General features: G+C 39.4%; 2 protein-coding genes across 5 annotated transcripts; one reads left to right on the top strand and one right to left on the bottom strand.

The window, feature by feature from the left end:
- The first annotated feature begins 982 nt into the window (after positions 1–982).
- erlin1 (ER lipid raft associated 1) lies at positions 983–8,750 on the top strand. Of its 3 annotated transcripts, none has more exons than XM_086179557.1 (12): positions 983–1,084; positions 2,045–2,173; positions 3,446–3,527; positions 4,205–4,251; positions 4,338–4,399; positions 4,489–4,614; positions 4,766–4,839; positions 5,826–5,884; positions 6,052–6,143; positions 6,260–6,349; positions 6,442–6,521; positions 6,612–8,750. In XM_086179557.1, exons 2-12 carry the CDS (start codon positions 2,061–2,063, stop codon positions 6,801–6,803), a joined length of 1,017 nt encoding a protein of 338 aa, XP_086035683.1. In that variant the 5' UTR covers positions 983–1,084; positions 2,045–2,060; the 3' UTR covers positions 6,804–8,750. The 3 variants fall into 3 exon arrangements, with proteins under 3 accessions (XP_086035683.1, XP_086035684.1, XP_086035685.1); XM_086179558.1 differs by lacking the exon at positions 983–1,084 and adding an exon at positions 1,152–1,316; XM_086179559.1 differs by lacking the exon at positions 983–1,084 and adding an exon at positions 1,649–1,667.
- A 4,099-nt stretch (positions 8,751–12,849) lies between these two features.
- spef1 (sperm flagellar and cilia associated 1) lies at positions 12,850–17,222 on the bottom strand. Of its 2 annotated transcripts, XR_015109504.1 has the most exons (8): positions 16,983–17,222; positions 16,679–16,790; positions 15,739–15,886; positions 15,539–15,584; positions 14,260–14,341; positions 14,122–14,176; positions 13,857–13,953; positions 12,850–13,730 (listed from the first exon to the last, which is right to left on the bottom strand). XR_015109504.1 is itself a non-coding variant. In XM_086180758.1 (7 exons), exons 1-7 carry the CDS (start codon positions 17,089–17,091, stop codon positions 13,617–13,619), a joined length of 666 nt encoding a protein of 221 aa, XP_086036884.1. In that variant the 5' UTR covers positions 17,092–17,220; the 3' UTR covers positions 12,854–13,616. The 2 variants fall into 2 exon arrangements, 1 of the variants encoding a protein (XP_086036884.1); XM_086180758.1 differs by lacking the exon at positions 13,857–13,953 and having other exon boundaries at positions 12,854–13,730; positions 16,983–17,220.
- Positions 17,223–17,238: the final 16 nt, after the last annotated feature.

The following is a 17,238-nucleotide window of genomic DNA, read 5'->3' as shown; positions in this document are numbered from 1 at the left end:
GTCCTATTTTGCATGTGAGTAAAAAGAAATTACTACTGGAAAAAGGAAGAAAAATATTTTTCTAAATATTATTATTAATATTATCAATATTATTTCAGATTAGGTCTTCTGATGCGCAAGCCATATGAAAACAGAAACTAAAGTATTAACGTCTAAAAGCGAAAGCGGAAAAGAAATACACATCCGAAGGCTGATTGTTAGAGTCCGGCCAATAGAAACGTTAACATTAACATATTACCGCTAGGCTTCATGGGATTTTTTTAAAACGTAGTTTTTTAAGGTAATATAACATAAGAAGAGTTCCTTACAGCATCAACACATGTATTTTAATTAATTGTGAAAAAATGGCGTACATGGAGTGAGTACACAACCATGACTCTGATCACAGAATGTATGATCACCTACATAAAGCTATTTCCGCACACATTGGAATGGATGTGAGGGCGATCTGGCTGCGACATCTGTCACCCCATTGATCGCTAGGGTTGATTCGGCTGATCTGGCTGGCTAGGCGGGTGTCCCCTTCCTCCCTCACGGTTCCATGTGTGTCCCTCCCGAAGCTCCGCGCTCGGTGGAAGAGGACGAGGTGTCCCCGGACGACCATCCATCGGTATACCAGTAGCTGCGCTCCCCTGCTAGAACCTCCAAACAAGCTCAAGGCCCATTTGTAGGAGAATCGTAGGGAAGTCAAGCTCCAAGCTTCAGACACATCCAAATGCGGCGCTGCACGTGGCAGTTTGCCTTCCTTTTTAAATAAATACATGAGAGAGGAAGTAAATGAAATGAAATATACATTTTAGCAAATAGATAATACGTTAAATGTTATATTATAATATTTATATATATATCGAAATGTCTGTCTTGTGTTTAAGGCACATGTATTATATCAATTCTATTGACAATAGTCAATTCATAATGTAATATAGATAATTACTAATTCTGTGCTAAAACATTTCCGGCAGTTCCTGAACGCAACACACTGTAAACATGTAAAAGCGCGAGCGAGCGTAACCTGTGGGAGGCGGGTGAGGGGGATGGGTCGATGAATAATAAAACGGGGAGTGGAAACGGTTTCAAGACTGTGGTAATTATATTTATCTCTAACCTAGTCATATACTTTTTAAAATATTTAAACACATCGTTAGCTGCGCTTTTTCATTTGTCTGAGCTTAGCTGTTCAGAGAGCTAATCTTTGCAACGAGCTAAATACAAACTCGAAACCTACCCGGTAACGAGCGTTAGCCAGCTTGCTAGCGAGCATGCCAAGTAAACGAAATGAAACGGTCTTCTAGCATTTGCTGTAACTGGAATAAATGGTACTTTAATGAATATATTGTGAAAGGCATGTCTGTGATGCAAACGTGCTATTGTATGCGTTGACAGAAATTTATGTTGTAGGTTCTTTCAAGTCATTCTGTAAGCTAACGTCAGCGCTCGGAAGCGTTAGCTTTCCCAACGTGTCGATGTAAATTGTAATGTTGGCAGTTTACTATTATGAGCTACCCAGTGTCATTCGTACTTTTTAAAACATGTATAAGTCATAACAACATTTACTGTCGAGATACATGTATGTTTCAACGTGAAATTCATGTTGGAGCTCCATGAAGTAGTTGACTACAAGCCATGGGTTGCGTTATAGAACATACACTTGTCTGCAGTCAAATTTAGTAAGTTGCAAGGTGACATCTATTCCGAGAATATGAATGACACCATAAATAAGTCACTAACATACAGAGTAATTTTCTTATCGATGCAATGCTAAAAGTTCTCTTTACGTTATTGTCAGAATCTGTTTTTGCAAGTATATTCCGTAAGGATGGTTTTATAACCTGCTTACCTGTTTGTTTATGTAGGACTGTTGAAAGATATTTTTTATTGTTACTTATGTTGTATTTAATTGTCAGGAACATCTGTGGATTACATCTCAAACAACACATTTCAAACTGGGCATAATGTAAAACTTTTAAATGGCTATTCTTTCTGTGGTAGTTTGGTGTTAATCTCAGGTGTTCCATGACATCTACATGTATGTCTCTGGCCGTAGGTGAGAGCTTGTGAGGATGACGATGCCGCATGTAGGGGCTGTATTTGCAGCAATAGCAGGAGTGACGGCCATCCTGCTACATTCCTCCATTCACAAGATAGAGGAAGGACACCTTGCAGTGTATTACAGGTACTGTAACCTAAACACCTGTACCTGGTAGTAACTGTGTCCTTGTTTGTGGAAATTAATCAAATGTAATATGATGGATCCACTATAGGGGTGGACGATAAATTACTGATCCCTACCTGGAAGTAAGATTTTACTGTGATTAACTTGAGGGAAACATTGGCCATTTTACATGCATTTACATTTCACTATGATTCCAACTATTTTGAAGGCCATGTTAACAGCGTATTCAAGTAGGATTCTTGGAATTTGTCTTTTCTCTGAATTTAGCATTTTCTGGAAAAGATGTGAGGCATGCTTATATTTGTCAAGTTTTAGGACATGTATACAGGGTATTCGGTATATGCATTCAGTATGTGTGTAAGGCTACCTCTGAAGTTTTATACTTATGTGTAAACACTACTTTAAATTAAATATTGTGGCGCTGCAGTTTTAATAAGCAAACCAAAGAAAACAATTATGTGGTCCTGACCCCCCCCCCCCCAACATTATCATTTCAGTGAGGTATTCAATAAAATGGGGCTAATGATTCGAGTAATAACATTTCCTGTAATATTTTGAATCATATTATAATTGGATATATCTGGAAAATCATCGTAGTTATTGCCTATTCATGTCCACATTTAGAAATGGGTTGGATTATTTCTACCATGTGATTTGCTAAAAAATCATTGTAACTCATCCAACTTTCCAAAATGCATTCAGAGTCTTATCACATATAAAAAGTCATCATTAAAGGAACCGTTGACTGCTACTTGACACATTTAACTTCTCTTTTGTGAATAAACATGAGGAGAAATCATAACTGCAAAGTATCCTCGTGTGTCTTACTTTAAGGAAGAAAATGAGTGAATATTCCTTCCACCCTCATTCTTTCTGACAAGCTTAGCCAGTCTGAATATGTGCAGCTGCATGTAAACAGAATTATTAGTGCATTCATCTCCCGAGTCATTCAAACAGCTGGGTCTCAGTATTGTTCTTTTGAGGATGAGCCCCAAACTCATAATTAATGAGTGCATGTAAGTATAGCCAGTAAATCAAATAGAATAAATAACCTTCATAGTTGACATTTATAAAATGTACAAAATAATAGCAACGTTGTTTTTACTATGTAATATTATTAAAGAAAAACAGAACTACACCCTCTTAGATTACTCTTTAACCCAAATCAGTGTTGTTCTGCCGTTTTCCGCAGTCCACCCTTTGTACATGTAATCATTAGATAATCAGATGTTGAGGACTCACTCTAAATAATTAGTTTGTATTTCCCTTCAGGGGTGGAGCATTGCTGATGGCTCCCAATGGTCCTGGATATCACATAATGCTGCCTTTCATCACCACTTACAGATCAGTGCAGGTAACCTCACTTATCAAGAGAGACTCTTCCTTGTCACTGAGGCATGAGGAAGTAAGAGTCAACAGTTAGTTGCTACACATGAAAACCAAAGTGATATCTGCTATAAATAAATCAGCTCCAGTATGCAAAAGTTATCTTTCAACCGCAGCAGTAGTGACTTCATTTCACACGTCAATGCAAAAGGGTACATGCACCATTTATCCTGCTTCTTAATATGTTGCAAATGGAATCTTTTGGTGGTCAGTATTACAGGAGTGCAGTGTATCATGCTTGGGTTTTTATTATACATACTTCATATCTAAAATTGAAGAATATTTTTTTTCTCTCTCCCATTGAAAGCTGTTTTATGAAATCCTTTCATTTGTTCATATTCAGCGCTGTGCAGACATTTTCTGAATTTGAACCCTAAAATCCATCTCACGGTCACTGTCACATGAATGGTGTTTGCTCAGTCTTAATAAAGATGGTTCAGTTGTCATCAGCTGACCCAAGTTATGGCTGAACTTACTATCTTCAGTTTCTGCTATTTTCAAGGTCAAGAATGGACTGAGTGAAGTTTAGAGTTGAGGTTATGTTGTAATGTTTGTGATACAGAGAGTGGGTGGGTCCATGGCTTTGTCAAAAGCTGTTCTGCATATTTCATTATTCATGAAGCTTACGGTCATCTTATATTTCAGACTACTCTTCAAACTGATGAGATCAAGAATGTGCCTTGTGGAACAAGGTAAAAAACACAGTATTTTAACTTTGAGTTGCGTAGTTCTGAGATTCGTCAGGAAAACACAAGTATTTTTCCGGTTTTCTTCACAGTGGTGGCGTGATGATCTATTTCGACAGAATAGAAGTTGTCAACATGCTGGTTCCCTCAGCAGGTACGAAATGTCCTCACTGAATTGCTAAAGATCATTATTTGAATGACTCAGCATCAGCTCTGCAATACAATAGTTTGTTTCTGTTGCAGTTGTGGATATCGTGAGAAACTACACTGCTGATTATGATAAAACTTTAATTTTCAACAAGATCCACCACGAACTCAACCAGTTCTGCAGTGTGCACACACTGCAGGAGGTCTACATTGAGTTGTTTGGTCAGTACATGTGTGTAATGAAATGAAAGACCATCATGTTATATCAACTCAGAGAAAGCAAAATATGCTGTGTGTTTGATCCTGAAATACATGACGTATGACACACATGCTGTGTATTGAAATGAATGGGGTTTTTTTCTTTTCTCTCCAGATATTATTGATGAAAACTTGAAGACTGCCTTGCAGAAAGATCTGAATGTTATGGCCCCAGGACTTACAATACAGGTACCTCATAGTTTACCTTGCTGCATCTTAACTTATACTTTGATTACTGCTGATGGAATATTTCTGTACCGATGTAGTAAAATACTGTACATTGTGTAAAAGCAAAGGTCCAAAGGATGTCACGAAATGAGCTTAGAACAGGTCATGAGGAATTGAGGTTCTTCGGTGCAGACTAGAATACTAAAGAGAGATGCAGACAGTAATTTTCGAGAGCAAAAGCAAGACTACAGCAGGCAGTATTCAGCTAATAATATTAGTTATTGTTGTGACTCTCTGTTAGCACATGTAATTGAGTCATGCTTTGGTCTCAAGCTGGTTAGACTATTGTTCAGCACATTTTACTGGGCTTCCACAGAAAATTACTTGGGGACATGAGTTCATTTGAAACTGCAGCTTGGCTGTTGAACAGAACCATGAGGAAAGAACACCTTAGTCCAGTTTGAGCTGCTCTTCGCTGATTTTCTATAACATTTAGAATGGACTTTAACATCCTGCTCCTCACATTCAAAGCCCTTAATGGACGAGAAGGAAGCTACATTGCTAACCCCCCAATTATTTACATTCTGTCAAGAACACTGCGATCATCTGCTGGTGGATTATTGGAGGGTTTCAGCAACAGCACGAAGAAGATTGGTGATGCAGATTTTGTCAGTTATGCCCAAAACGGTGAAACACAGTTCCTCTCTATCGAGGAAGCCAGCACACAAGATATTTGTAAAAGGTAGCTTAGAACTTATGTCTTTACTATATTATCTATTTTATACCAAGGCACATTGAAGGTGTTAAGGTTGCCCAACAATTTATTCCTAATATTTTCAGGGCTTTACAACAGTTAAGAAGTGTTCAGGTAAGGGAAGGACAGAATTGTTTTGAGGCTTTTTTGAAAACAGGTCACCATCCTAGTTAGTTTACATGGCAGCATGTCTGTTTACATGGATAAATTTTTTTTTCTAACTTATTTAATTGTCCGTGTATGTCCTTTTTAGGCAGTCCGAGTTACAAAGCCAAAGATTCCAGAGTCCATCAGGAGGAACTTTGAACTAATGTGAGTTTTTAAATCAGTTATGGCCAGTTCACTTGTAGTTCACATGTCAGTGTCTGGCCACTGACCTCCCAGCAAGTTTGCCGCAGAAAGAAAAATATTTGCGATTTAGTTTTGTGTGTGTGTGTGTGTGTGTGTGTGTGTGTGTGTGTGTGTGTGTGTGTGTGTAGGGAAGCAGAGAAGACTCGCCTCTTAATAACAGCTCAGACTCAGAAGGTGGTGGAAAAGGAAGCGGAGACCGAGAGAAAGAAAGCCATTATTGGTAAATGTGTTTACTTTTACTATAGCTTGGTTATATTTGCATATGTTCTTTCTTTTAGTCATTTATTTGTGACCCTCACCATGATGACCCCCAGCTCACGTTTGTTTTCTCAACAGAGGCTCAGAAGGTGGCTCAGGTAGCAGAAATCCAGTTCCAACAGAAGGTGATGGAGAAAGAAACTGAGAAGAAGATCTCTGAAATAGAGGGTCAGTTGTACTACTTGTCATGCCTGTTTGTCTGTGACATGGATGTTTTGTTGTGTCATTATCACCTCTTTTGTAATGTCTATCTCCTTCAGACAGCGCCTTCCTTGCCAGGGAGAAAGCTAGAGCCGATGCAGAATTCTACACAGCCGCCAAGTTTGCTGAAGCAAACCAAGTAAAAGATGTCGATAAATAGTTTGACATATAAAAGTCAGACACTGCAGCTACATCTAATCCTCACCTGTGCTGATTTGTGTCTTTACAGTTGAAGTTAACCCCGGAGTACTTGGAGCTGATGAAGTACCAGGCCATAGCCACTAACAGTAAGATCTATTTTGGCCAGGACATCCCCAACATGTTTGTGGAGGGAAACATAAGCCCCCCACAGTCAGCGCACTCTTCAAATCTGCCCAAAGTTGAGCCAGACTTGCCTAAAGTGAAACTAGAGGGCCACTGAGCTCCACCTCGCCACAGGACACAAGAACCTAGTCTCGATGAGGTTGCGAGCACTGAACTGAAAATGATGGCAGGGAAGTTTGGTTTGAACAACACTCCTTAGTCTTAAATCCAAATGACAGAACGAGTGTGAATATTTAAGGTGAAGGACAAACAGTTGCGAGAGATGGGAAGAATAAGGTTAAAGGGAATGTGTGTATTTTTTTTCTTTATCCTTCCTCACTTTGGAAAAAGATGTTATTTAGGAATATGAAAGATGCCATAGTTGAAAATGAAAAGCATAATAAATGCTTCTGCCTGCACGGCGACAGCAAGTAGTCGCCCTAATTTACATGTGCTTGCATTCAGTGCAGTGTTTAACTTTGCTTTTGAATTTACATTCATTTTGTGGATTGTATGCAAGATGATTCTTTTAGAATAGAAGATGAATTTCTGGTTTGGCAGGACTGGAATCTGACAGGTGACACTAATTATGTTCAAAGCAGGCGGGTTCATGCAGGTGTCTGTTATATGGGTTGGATTGTGTCGGCCATCTTCTCTCATGCTGAACAAGTCAGCGAGAACAGTTGGATCACACTTCATATCAAATGCTGCTAGTGGATGAATAGTTCAGAGAGGTTATGAGACACAGCTTCTATAACAGCAGCGTTGGTTGTAGTGATAGTTGAGTGAAGAGCAGCCAGCACATGTATACAGCACTAATTGCTGCTGTGGCGTCTACTGTGAAGAACACTCGAGTGAAGATGGACTTACACTGCAAGAAGATGGGACTTACTCCTCCAAAAGCTGATTAGAGTTGAGGTATTAGTATGAGAAAAATAAAGCTCAACAGTGAGGTTCCATGAGTGAAAAACCTTTTCATAATCTCCATACAGGAGTTGCTTATTACCCAGTTTGTGCAACCATCCAAGGTTGACTCCCCATCAGCGAGCAGGTTGTGAATGATGGCATCTGCTCCAGTACAAGCCGCAGATCCATACATCAACCTCATTTGAAGAAAAAGAGTCTTTTTTTTTTTTTTTTTTTAGTAAACTTGTTGAGGATTACTACACTATCCACAATTCCACAAGGTGTATCGGCAACGTTTCTGGCTGCTTAAGTTACCATGGAAATGTTACCATGGAAATGTTAACTGAATTTGTCACTGCCAGCCATTTGGAGTTTCACAAGTTCCTGCAGACGGTTGAGAGGAACCTGGCTGTAGAAACCTGATTGTCCTTTCTGATGAGAAACATTCAATATTTTGATATTTTATATCCATTGACATCAGTAACATGTTGCATTGCAACAAAATGGTCAGTTGGTCATGAGATGTCGTTATGGTAAACAATGCTGAGTTGGAAACATCGTTTGCAATGCCTAATAGGGTGAGTAGTTCCACACGAGGGTGAGTTCAGTCTTGTAAATTTGCCCTTGAATCTCTTCTTCTTGTCTTTTTTTCCCGAGTTAAGTATTTTATGATCATAATTCATATGCTCGCTGTTCATCTTGATTTCTTGTATACAACCCCTTTATACAATAATTTAATTGAATGAGAAATTTACTTCTGGAACCATTCAGACAGTGGGAACTCACTGTTGAGCTCTGTAAGAGTAGAAGTGGTTCTCTCATCTGAAAGTTGTCTTCTCTTTTATGGGTTTTGAATATTCTGGGCTTTATTTAGTGGCTTGATTCAGATAATGATGATAATGACAGTTGTGCCTGCAAATATCTGCCAAGTTTGATGTTTTGGAGCTTATTAAGACGTGACTAAATGTTAATTCTCAGGTAATTTGACTGCTCTTTTTTAAGGATTGGTTCACAGGTTTCCAATTTGTGTCAGATGCCAATAAGAGCATTAGAAAGCTTCATACCGTATGTTCATAAATAGCCATCAGTCACTGATCTAGGACATGCTCTCCGTCTTCCTTTAGTGTATAGGCTGATGACATCCTGTAATTAAATATGGTGACACCGTGAACGAAGTTGTTGACTAATTTGGTTTGAGGACATGGGGACAAATGATGAGAAAATGGAAGTTATTGATGTCAAACACTGAAAAACACCACATGCAAATAGAATCAATCTGTGGTGCAATAAATCATGTTTTGATTATTTCCTGTCTGAATGTCCAAAGTAGAAATAATCCAAACAGAAGTTATGCTCCACTGCACTTGTTAAGTTTTTCATTGTTTGCTAAACAAAATGAAGCTCACAAGCTTGCAATATTGTCTCATATTTGATGAAAAATAGTTTAGAGTTGCAGTTCTACACATACGTGAGTTTTCTTCTATTTCAAGCTGAAAATTGATTACGCTTGAAGTAAAGCAAGATGCAAGTTGGTGCTAGTTTTATGTTGACCCTTAAAATTGCTTTAAGTTTAAAAAAGAAAAAAAAAAAAACTTCCAACAACTACAGTTCAAGCCTCCATTTACAATGGTTTAATTCCACAGCTCCATTTTAACTTGACCTGGAGACTTGTTAAGCGTGTCTGGCCTCAGTTGACTTGAGCTGAGAAGGACACGACCAGCAGCAGTGGATACTACTTGTTTACGTTGACCTCTGAATGGCAGCGAAAAGCTGCACTCTTCATTCGCTGTGGTGGTGATGGTGGTGGTGGTGGGGGTTCTAATAAACATGCAAGAGGGGTTTGAATCACTCATGAAAATGATTTTGTTTTTGTTAATATTTTGTACAATCTGTGAAATTTAAACATGGTCTTCTTGTTTTAAAAAAAGTTTATATGCAAAAATGTTTTGACAATGTTCTTATGTCAAATAAAACCTATTTTGGTACCTCTCTTCTCCCTGCCTTGGCTTTGTCTTTGTGTTTTGTTTTTTTAACTTATCACTGACTTCACTAGCTTCAGGACATAAATTGTTGAAAGCAAAAATAAACATGGCATCTGACAAACATATAACTAATGAAATTAACATGGCTTTAAATGTACTAGACATAACCAATTGTCCATTTAACTTATTTTTGTCATCAATTAGACAGTTCAGTCCTCTGTGGGCTGTACCTGGATATGAGCTGTCCTGTGCTCCTGTTATGGCTCAGCTTCTGAGCAGGTATATGGAAATTTAAAAATATTAGTTGAACATTGTTAACAGGTACATTGTGCGTTGAAATACCCTCCACTGGACTGGTAGTGCTACGCAAATTGATTAATATCAGAGGAAAATATTCCTAATATTCCCTTTACATTTTTATCACATCAAACAAGCTTTTAGAACTGTCAATTGTAACACGGTCGAATCATGCAGTGGGCGTTTTGTTACTATGAAGATTTAAATAATTTTGGGAACCATTTAACTCGCTCGCATGACTACTCTTTTACTCACATAAGATTGTCACTTACGTTGCGATTGTTGTGATGATGTTACTTTTCAGAAGGATTTGAATACCTTTAGTTGTGGCAGAGGTATTTGTTGAAAGCCTCTTCTATGGGAAACATGTAGTTTATATAGCCACCAACAGGGGGAGAACTGACATCATGAATAGACAGGATTTTATTACTCAGTATAAAAGAAACTAATCATTTTAAGCATTAAAAAATGAAAGATGCCCACACTTAAAGAAAATTTTATTTCATTCTGTTTCAAATGTTCTCACTTGTGGCTGGGCAGCTGTGAAAATACTAGGATGAACTCCATTAACACATCTATCACATGGTTGCTGTTCTTTCAACCTAATAAATGTGTCGTAAATATGACAGAAACAGAGTCTGGTGTGTCTGCAGAGAGGGAGAGTCCTCTATAGAGAATCCAGGGCCCCAGGTCCTGCCCTCAGCCGGGCCAGTCAGCTGTTCCCCGAGGCTCGGCAGGAAACAACCAGTGTGCGTGTGTGTACGTGTGATCCAAGTCTGTGTGAGCAAATGAGGGATGGCTTCCTCTTGTGACCTCTTAGTCATGATGGCTGCCTTTCACAGCTTCCGCAACAGTTCCTTCTTTCCTTTGGCATCACTAAAACAACACAGACGTCCCATTCCCAGGAGGAGGGAGGGTGTTCACTCTGACCCTTTTTATTTCAGCATGTTTGCAAGTGTAAACAATCATCAATCATCCTCATTTTGTTAAGTGAGGAGAGTTTTTGTGTGGCCTTTGGTGTCTGAGGGATGGAGTCAGCAAGTTTAACATGCCCTCACTCAGGAAATGAGGTCAAGGATGGGTTTGCTGCTTCCTGGATGAACCCGTGTTCCCCTTTCCTTCCTCTGAGTTCCCATCAACTGATCGTGCTGGGTCCTTCCACCATCCCTCAGCAAGCCCCTCCTCAGAGATGGAGGGATGGGCTTCATTTCTGTGTCCAGGGGTGTAAATCCGTAACAGACAGCCCAGACAGCAGTGTGATAATGATTATGATTCAGCAGCAGTCAACGCCCTCATCAATAGCTGCTCTGTCCTGCAGTGTTCCCTAACATTCCAGTCCTGTGTGTTGGAGCAAAACACACACACACACACACACACACACACACACACACACACACACACACACACACACACACACACACACACACACACACTTTACCTTTGCTATTCTTTCATTTTCTCCTCTACATGATGCTTTCCAAAATGCCTGCATCATTTCAGCCCCTAACTTTATCCTCCTGTGCTGTACATGCATATTTGTTTTGTCCCACATTCAAACATCAAGATGAACTTCAAATGTCAATCTTGAAAACAAGAACTGACAAAATAATCTCACTCTTATCTTATCAAGCTCATCTCTTACTCCTGCATCTTCAGAACTGACCAAGAACATATAGATACAACATAGAATATACAATATTATCTTATCAAGCTCATCTCTTACTCCTGCATCTTCAGAACTGACCAAGAACATATAGATACAACATAGAATATACAATATCATGTGACCGCAAAGCTCCAGAACGTCTACTTCATGTTACAAAGCACCAGAGTAGCCACAGAGAGATTAAAACAAAAACCACAAGTTGTAACTTAATCAAATTTCATTTCATTAATTTGAGGTTAGCAGATAACTTAAACCCATGTTTTGATTAAACTGTTGCCACAAGGTATAACTTGTTCCAACAGTTGGATTAATTTGTGGCCATGACAAATAAATTGTTCCACAATTTGATTGCTTCATGGCCACAAAATAATAAAATAACTTGTTCCCTCACTTGAGATCTTGCAGTGCCACATGAGAGGGATGTCCAAAATGGTTAAATAAGAGAATAAACTGAAAGTGTCCTGGATGTGATGGATTATGGAAGAAAAAAGATGAGAGGGGGCAAAAACATCTATTATTTATGATCTTTACATGATCATAAATATACAAAAGCAATTATTAACATTGTTTTGTTTCTTCTAGAAATTTACTCTTTCCTGCATGGAAAGATAAATCATTGAGGTGATTTGGGTCGGCAGCAGCTGGAGTCATGTCCATCCATTTTCTACTGCTTATCCTGTAAAGGGGGGGGGGGGGGTTGAAGCCTATCCCAGCAGCCTTCGGGTGAGAGGCGGGGGTTGGAGTCAGGTCAACATTGTTTAATTTAAATTAAGAAGAAAATGTGCAACATAATTAAATAGGTGTGGAATCAAAAGTGCATTTGTGGCCTATTTTGTATACTACAGTGGTACATCAGTTTGGGTGGATGATCTCTAAAAGTGTTACTGATCTGTGTGTAATAATGCTGGTTGATTGATTAGGTTTTGATTATCTCCTGATAAACCACACCAGCAGCAGATAATATGGGATCTGATGCCACACTGTGGGATACAAATCTGATGTCATTTCAGGAAATGGGGTAACCCACCCAAGAAGATTCTGATTCTGTATGAGACCACAGGCTTTCAGTAGTCTTGTGCTACATTTGATCATCTGTCAGCTTCATCCTGAGAGCTCGAACCAGGGGAAATCTGGTGAATAAAAACTGTGTTCTATCTTTGACCAATTAAACAGGAACAACAGTTATACAGAAAATGACAGATGTAATTTTAGACTTGCAAGGCAGCACAGTCATAGTGTGTAAACCTAGCGCTGCATACCATTGAGTTCGCAGCATTTGGTTCATTTCAAAGTGTCCAATCTGTGCTCTGCTCCAAAAGACAAACTGAAGGAGGATAGTTGGTTTATTGAGCTCTTGGCAGTAAGAAAGATAAATAAACTCCTCGCACAGAACAGTAAACAGTTATTAAAGAGACAAATCACATTTTTATCAAAAAAGCCAGTCACACATAATACAGAATATCTAAAGATATTCCAAAATATTTTTTAGCTATGGAAAAGTATTCCGTAAACCAATACAGTAAAAACATTTGAATGGCAAATTAAATAAAGCATGGCCTCATGACACCTTACACTGCATACGTCTCTGTCAAACAATGGAACTAATAGCAGGAATTTAAGTTAAGAAAACAAGACACGTATGTAGGGTATGTCAGATCTGCAACATGACTTAAACTAACATTACAAAGTGCATTGCTGCTGATGTTGAGACAAAAAGCAACACACAACCTTTTTTTTTTATTGCTCATCACTCCAGAAAAGAGGACAGATGCCCTTCTTTCCTCTGGGCTGCATTGGGGAGCTGAGACTGATGCTGGTTAGCTTAGCACAATGAATCTAGTTGGTGGGACATGTTATTATACCTCCCTCAAACTTCATCAATAGATCAGGTTCAGGATGTTTCCTTGTCCAGAAGTAATCCTCCTCATCCTCTCCTTCCGAATGCAGTGCAGAGGAGAAAGGGTATCTCCATTGTTTTGATCTGTGGCTCGCGGAATATAAGAATATTTCCTAAAAAAGTTGGCGCGTTCCTTTAAATAGTAGGTCTACGTATGCTTGTTAAATACGACTGTTGCTTGTATCAGTATGTCTTCCCGTTGGCTTTGCACTTCTCCAGAAGTCGCGTCAGCTCTCCAATACGCAGGTTCTTCAAGTGAACCAGGTGTTCTAATTTGCTCACCTTCATCTGGAGGATCTACAGAAAACACACACACACACGCACACACACGCCGATGATGAAAAGGAAATATTTAAGCAACAGGAGGTGACTTTATGAAGCACTGGGCAATGTGTAATGACAAAAGAAAGGAACTGATCTCACATTTGTGCACTTCTTCTGCTTCTTTCTTAACATGCAGATGTTGCCACAGATGGTATCCGCTGAGTTGATACTGACTCACTTACCACTGCTGACACAGCTGGTGACGCATATCACACACACACAACCAAATGCCCCTCTGACACACATCTGCAAAATTACAGCTGGTGTGTGTATGAAATAGCTGGTTTTAGATGTTTTGTGTGTTTCCTGAATTGAAGCGAGTTTGTGTGTGTGTGTGTGTGTGTGTGTGTGTGTGTGTGTGTACCTTCACTGTCTCCTGCAAAGCCAACAAAGCATGCTCATTCTCCTGCTGCGCTTTGCTGTGCAGTGAAAACAAATACTTATTATTAAGGCTGCTGTTGAGGTATTGCTGCAACTTTGTTTTTAGTGTTCAAAGTCCTACCCATTTTTCTGTCTGCTCCACTCCTCCCTCTTCATCTCTTCTGTCGTTTGAGCCAGATTTTTGGCTTCAGTCTGACGAAGGTCTGAAAGACAAACAAAACCGAGAAACTCCCTCAACAACAACCTAACATGTGAGAGAAAAGTGTGTTGTTGTTAGAAAACCTTCAGGCATTCATCCAGTAAATCTTATGACACAACTAGGATGGTGAGAGGAGGAGAGGTGAAGAGGACAAACAGAAAGAGGGAGTAGAGGAGGGCTAAGATTAGGGGATGGAGAAAGGGAGGCCTTGAAGTCCTGCTGACCTCAGGCCTGCGACAACAGCCATCTGCTGATATTAAAAGCTGATACAGAGACCTGAGATGTGGGTCTAATTGTGGACGGGAGAGGACGCTTGTGGCCAGTTTTAAAGGATATTTTCAGGGATAGATGAGGAGTGGGAAACGAGAAAGAGACAAACCACCCCCCCCCCCCCCCCAAAATAAAAGGTTAAGACATTCTCTAATCAGGACTGTGTGGTGGCTGCTATCTCTGGAAGGGATTAATGCTGAGAGCACAGACAGCGGAGATCTTGGGAAAACATTATTTCTCTCTATGTTTCTCTCAGTATGCTGATTTGGAGTTTGTCAGCGGACCAGTAGGGCTGCACGGCTCAGAGGTAGAGTGGCCATCTCGCAACTGAAGGGTCGCTGTTTGATCCTCACTTCCCCTGGTGACCAAGTCGAAGTGTCCTTGAGCAAGATACTGAACCCATAATTGCTCCTGATGTGTATGGTGGCACCTTGCGTGGCAGCTTCCACCATCAGTGCGTAGGTGTGTGTGTGAATAGGTGAATGAGATGACACTGTAAATCGCTTTGAGTGCCGCTAAGGTAGAAAGGCGCTATATAAAAATGAGTCCATCTACCAGTAGATGCAGCACTAAAAAAAGCATTGTCTAAAATTATACATATTTCCCTTCCTGTGCTAAAAAAAGAGGCTGATTTTGGACTTTGCAGTCTGGACTGTTTCTATGAACTGTCTATGTCAGCTTATGACAGTAAGAATACATCCTGCAGATGCAGTCATTCCATCCCTGTTGATTCAGCACACTCAATTTCTACTGATGATTTGATGAAGTTGTGACAGCAGACATCAGATGTTCAGGTTTGATGGACTTGTGATGCTTCTGCCTCATCACTGCTTGCAGCCTGAAATAGTAAAGTTCACCTGGGAGGAGGTATACACTCTCCACGTTGGTAAAGAAATCAAAAGTATTGGAGGGAACAGAGAAGCTACTTCACCTGCACGAGGCATCTGCTGGTTCCTGTTGTCGTAATATTCCAAATCCTAATATAAAAAAGATAAATGTAATTAAAAATATTTCCCGCAACAATGCTCATATATTGGCTCTATTGTCCACATGGAAGAAAGACAATTGAATAAAATATGGCCAGCATTTAGAAGGCTAAAAAAATCACACACAGACAATAACCATACATACTGGTATATTTGCTGTAGTGAGCTCTAGTTTCTTTAGTATACTCTCGCGGAGGCCACTCAGTACAGGCAGTATTACCCCAGCTGTTCTCAGGACAATCCCCTTCACGGTCTCCTCAGACACATGAAAGTTCAGCTTGGAAAACACTTTCCTGTCCACAAAGAGATCACACACACACACACACACACACACACACACACACACACACACACACACACACACACACACACACACAGCTGGTTCTGATTGAGCAAACTAACAACAACAATGGCAAGTTAGAGGTGATTTCACTGATGATGCCTGGTGATAATAAACAACATGGAGGTCAATATGGTGCAGTGAAGACTTATGGTCAGGTGGCGGGACATATAAGTGTCCAGGGAAAGTGTTTGTTTGGCCTGGTTCTCACGTCTCATGCTCGAGTTTAAACAGAGTTCAGTTTATCTTCTCTGTCTAAGTCTTTTCCTTCTCAGGGTGGGTGGATGAATATCACCAGACTGCACTACTACGAAACTGGAAATGGATTCATTAAGAAATTTAAGTATAATTTAAAAAATTAAAATTTAAATTAAAAAAATTAAAAAAAAACAAAAATTTAAGTATATTTGTTAAATGCTGTTTTTTTTGTAATTTTACTAATATTTATGTACAAATTATTACTGAATCAATATTTCTATAAAGTATAAGTTTGTATTTTACACAATTCTATTTACTAGTAAGACATTTATTATTGGTGGCCAGTGTGATATAATGTTAGTATGGTAGTGGTGTTAAAATTGGAACCAAAAGTTATCACATTGAATTAAAAATGATTGGTATCACCCATTACTATTCTTATTCTTGAATTAAAGCCTTTTATTTTGCCTACCTGTCACACAGTAATTTTGACATCATCAGAATATTATTATTAGTATTATATAAATAAATTATATAAAAATGATACCTGTTGAGGAGGTGCCAATTACTGAGCTTCTGGGCTGTTGAATTTGCAGGAGAGTAGTTGTGCAAGTCCACCAGATGTGGGAAGAAGTGTTTTACAACCTCAGCAGCCATCACTACAGCTCAGGAAACAAACAAACAGTCGGTCCATGAGCAAACAAACAAACAAACAGACATTTGAGCTGACCGACTGCCTCAAACAGCCAGAATAAGAGGAATGTAGCTCCAGATAAGTGGCGGTTTAGCTAGGTCATGTTTTTCCTCCTGAGGTACTACCGTACTAGCCTTAACAAGCTTCAGTTGTGTACCTCCGTCGCTGAAGTCTCTCGTGATGTGTCTTTTGGTCCGGGACAGTGGTATTTGATCTATCCAAGCGTACAGATCTTGCAGTTCTTCCTCACTGAGTTCTACATCCATTATTTAAAAGCAATATTATAATAATTGTTTCTGGACACAATAAATTTCCAAGCAGTTTCGCGGAGCTAGCTTGTTAGCTTTAGTCGTCGACAGGTTGATTAAGGCGTTGCTAGGTAACCGGTCATTCACAATGGCAACATGAAATGG

Source organism: Aulostomus chinensis, chromosome 16, assembly GCF_037954235.1.
Source record: "Aulostomus chinensis isolate RoL2024-O1b breed Wild chromosome 16, RoL_Achi_v1.0, whole genome shotgun sequence".
Taxonomy (NCBI): Eukaryota; Metazoa; Chordata; class Actinopteri; order Syngnathiformes; family Aulostomidae; genus Aulostomus; species Aulostomus chinensis.
Note: the sequence above shows the minus strand (reverse complement) of the source record. Positions and strands in the feature narration are given on the sequence as shown.

Bases quoted from the DNA above. Each gene is read 5' to 3' on its own strand.
- erlin1 (XM_086179557.1), top strand. From the start codon at position 2,061: ATGACGATGCCGCATGTAGGGGCTGTATTTGCAGCAATAGCAGGAGTG. The intron at 5,885-6,051 runs GTGAGTTTTTAA...GTGTGTGTGTAG, and splicing joins AGGAGGAACTTTGAACTAAT to GGAAGCAGAGAAGACTCGCC. The intron at 6,144-6,259 runs GTAAATGTGTTT...TTTTCTCAACAG, and splicing joins GAGAAAGAAAGCCATTATTG to AGGCTCAGAAGGTGGCTCAG.
- spef1 (XM_086180758.1), bottom strand. From the start codon at position 17,091: ATGGATGTAGAACTCAGTGAGGAAGAACTGCAAGATCTGTACGCTTGG. The intron at 16,791-16,982 runs GTACACAACTGA...CCTGAGCTGTAG, and splicing joins GAGAGACTTCAGCGACGGAG to TGATGGCTGCTGAGGTTGTA. The intron at 13,731-14,121 runs GTACACACACAC...TGTTTTCTGTAG, and splicing joins CTTTGCAGGAGACAGTGAAG to ATCCTCCAGATGAAGGTGAG.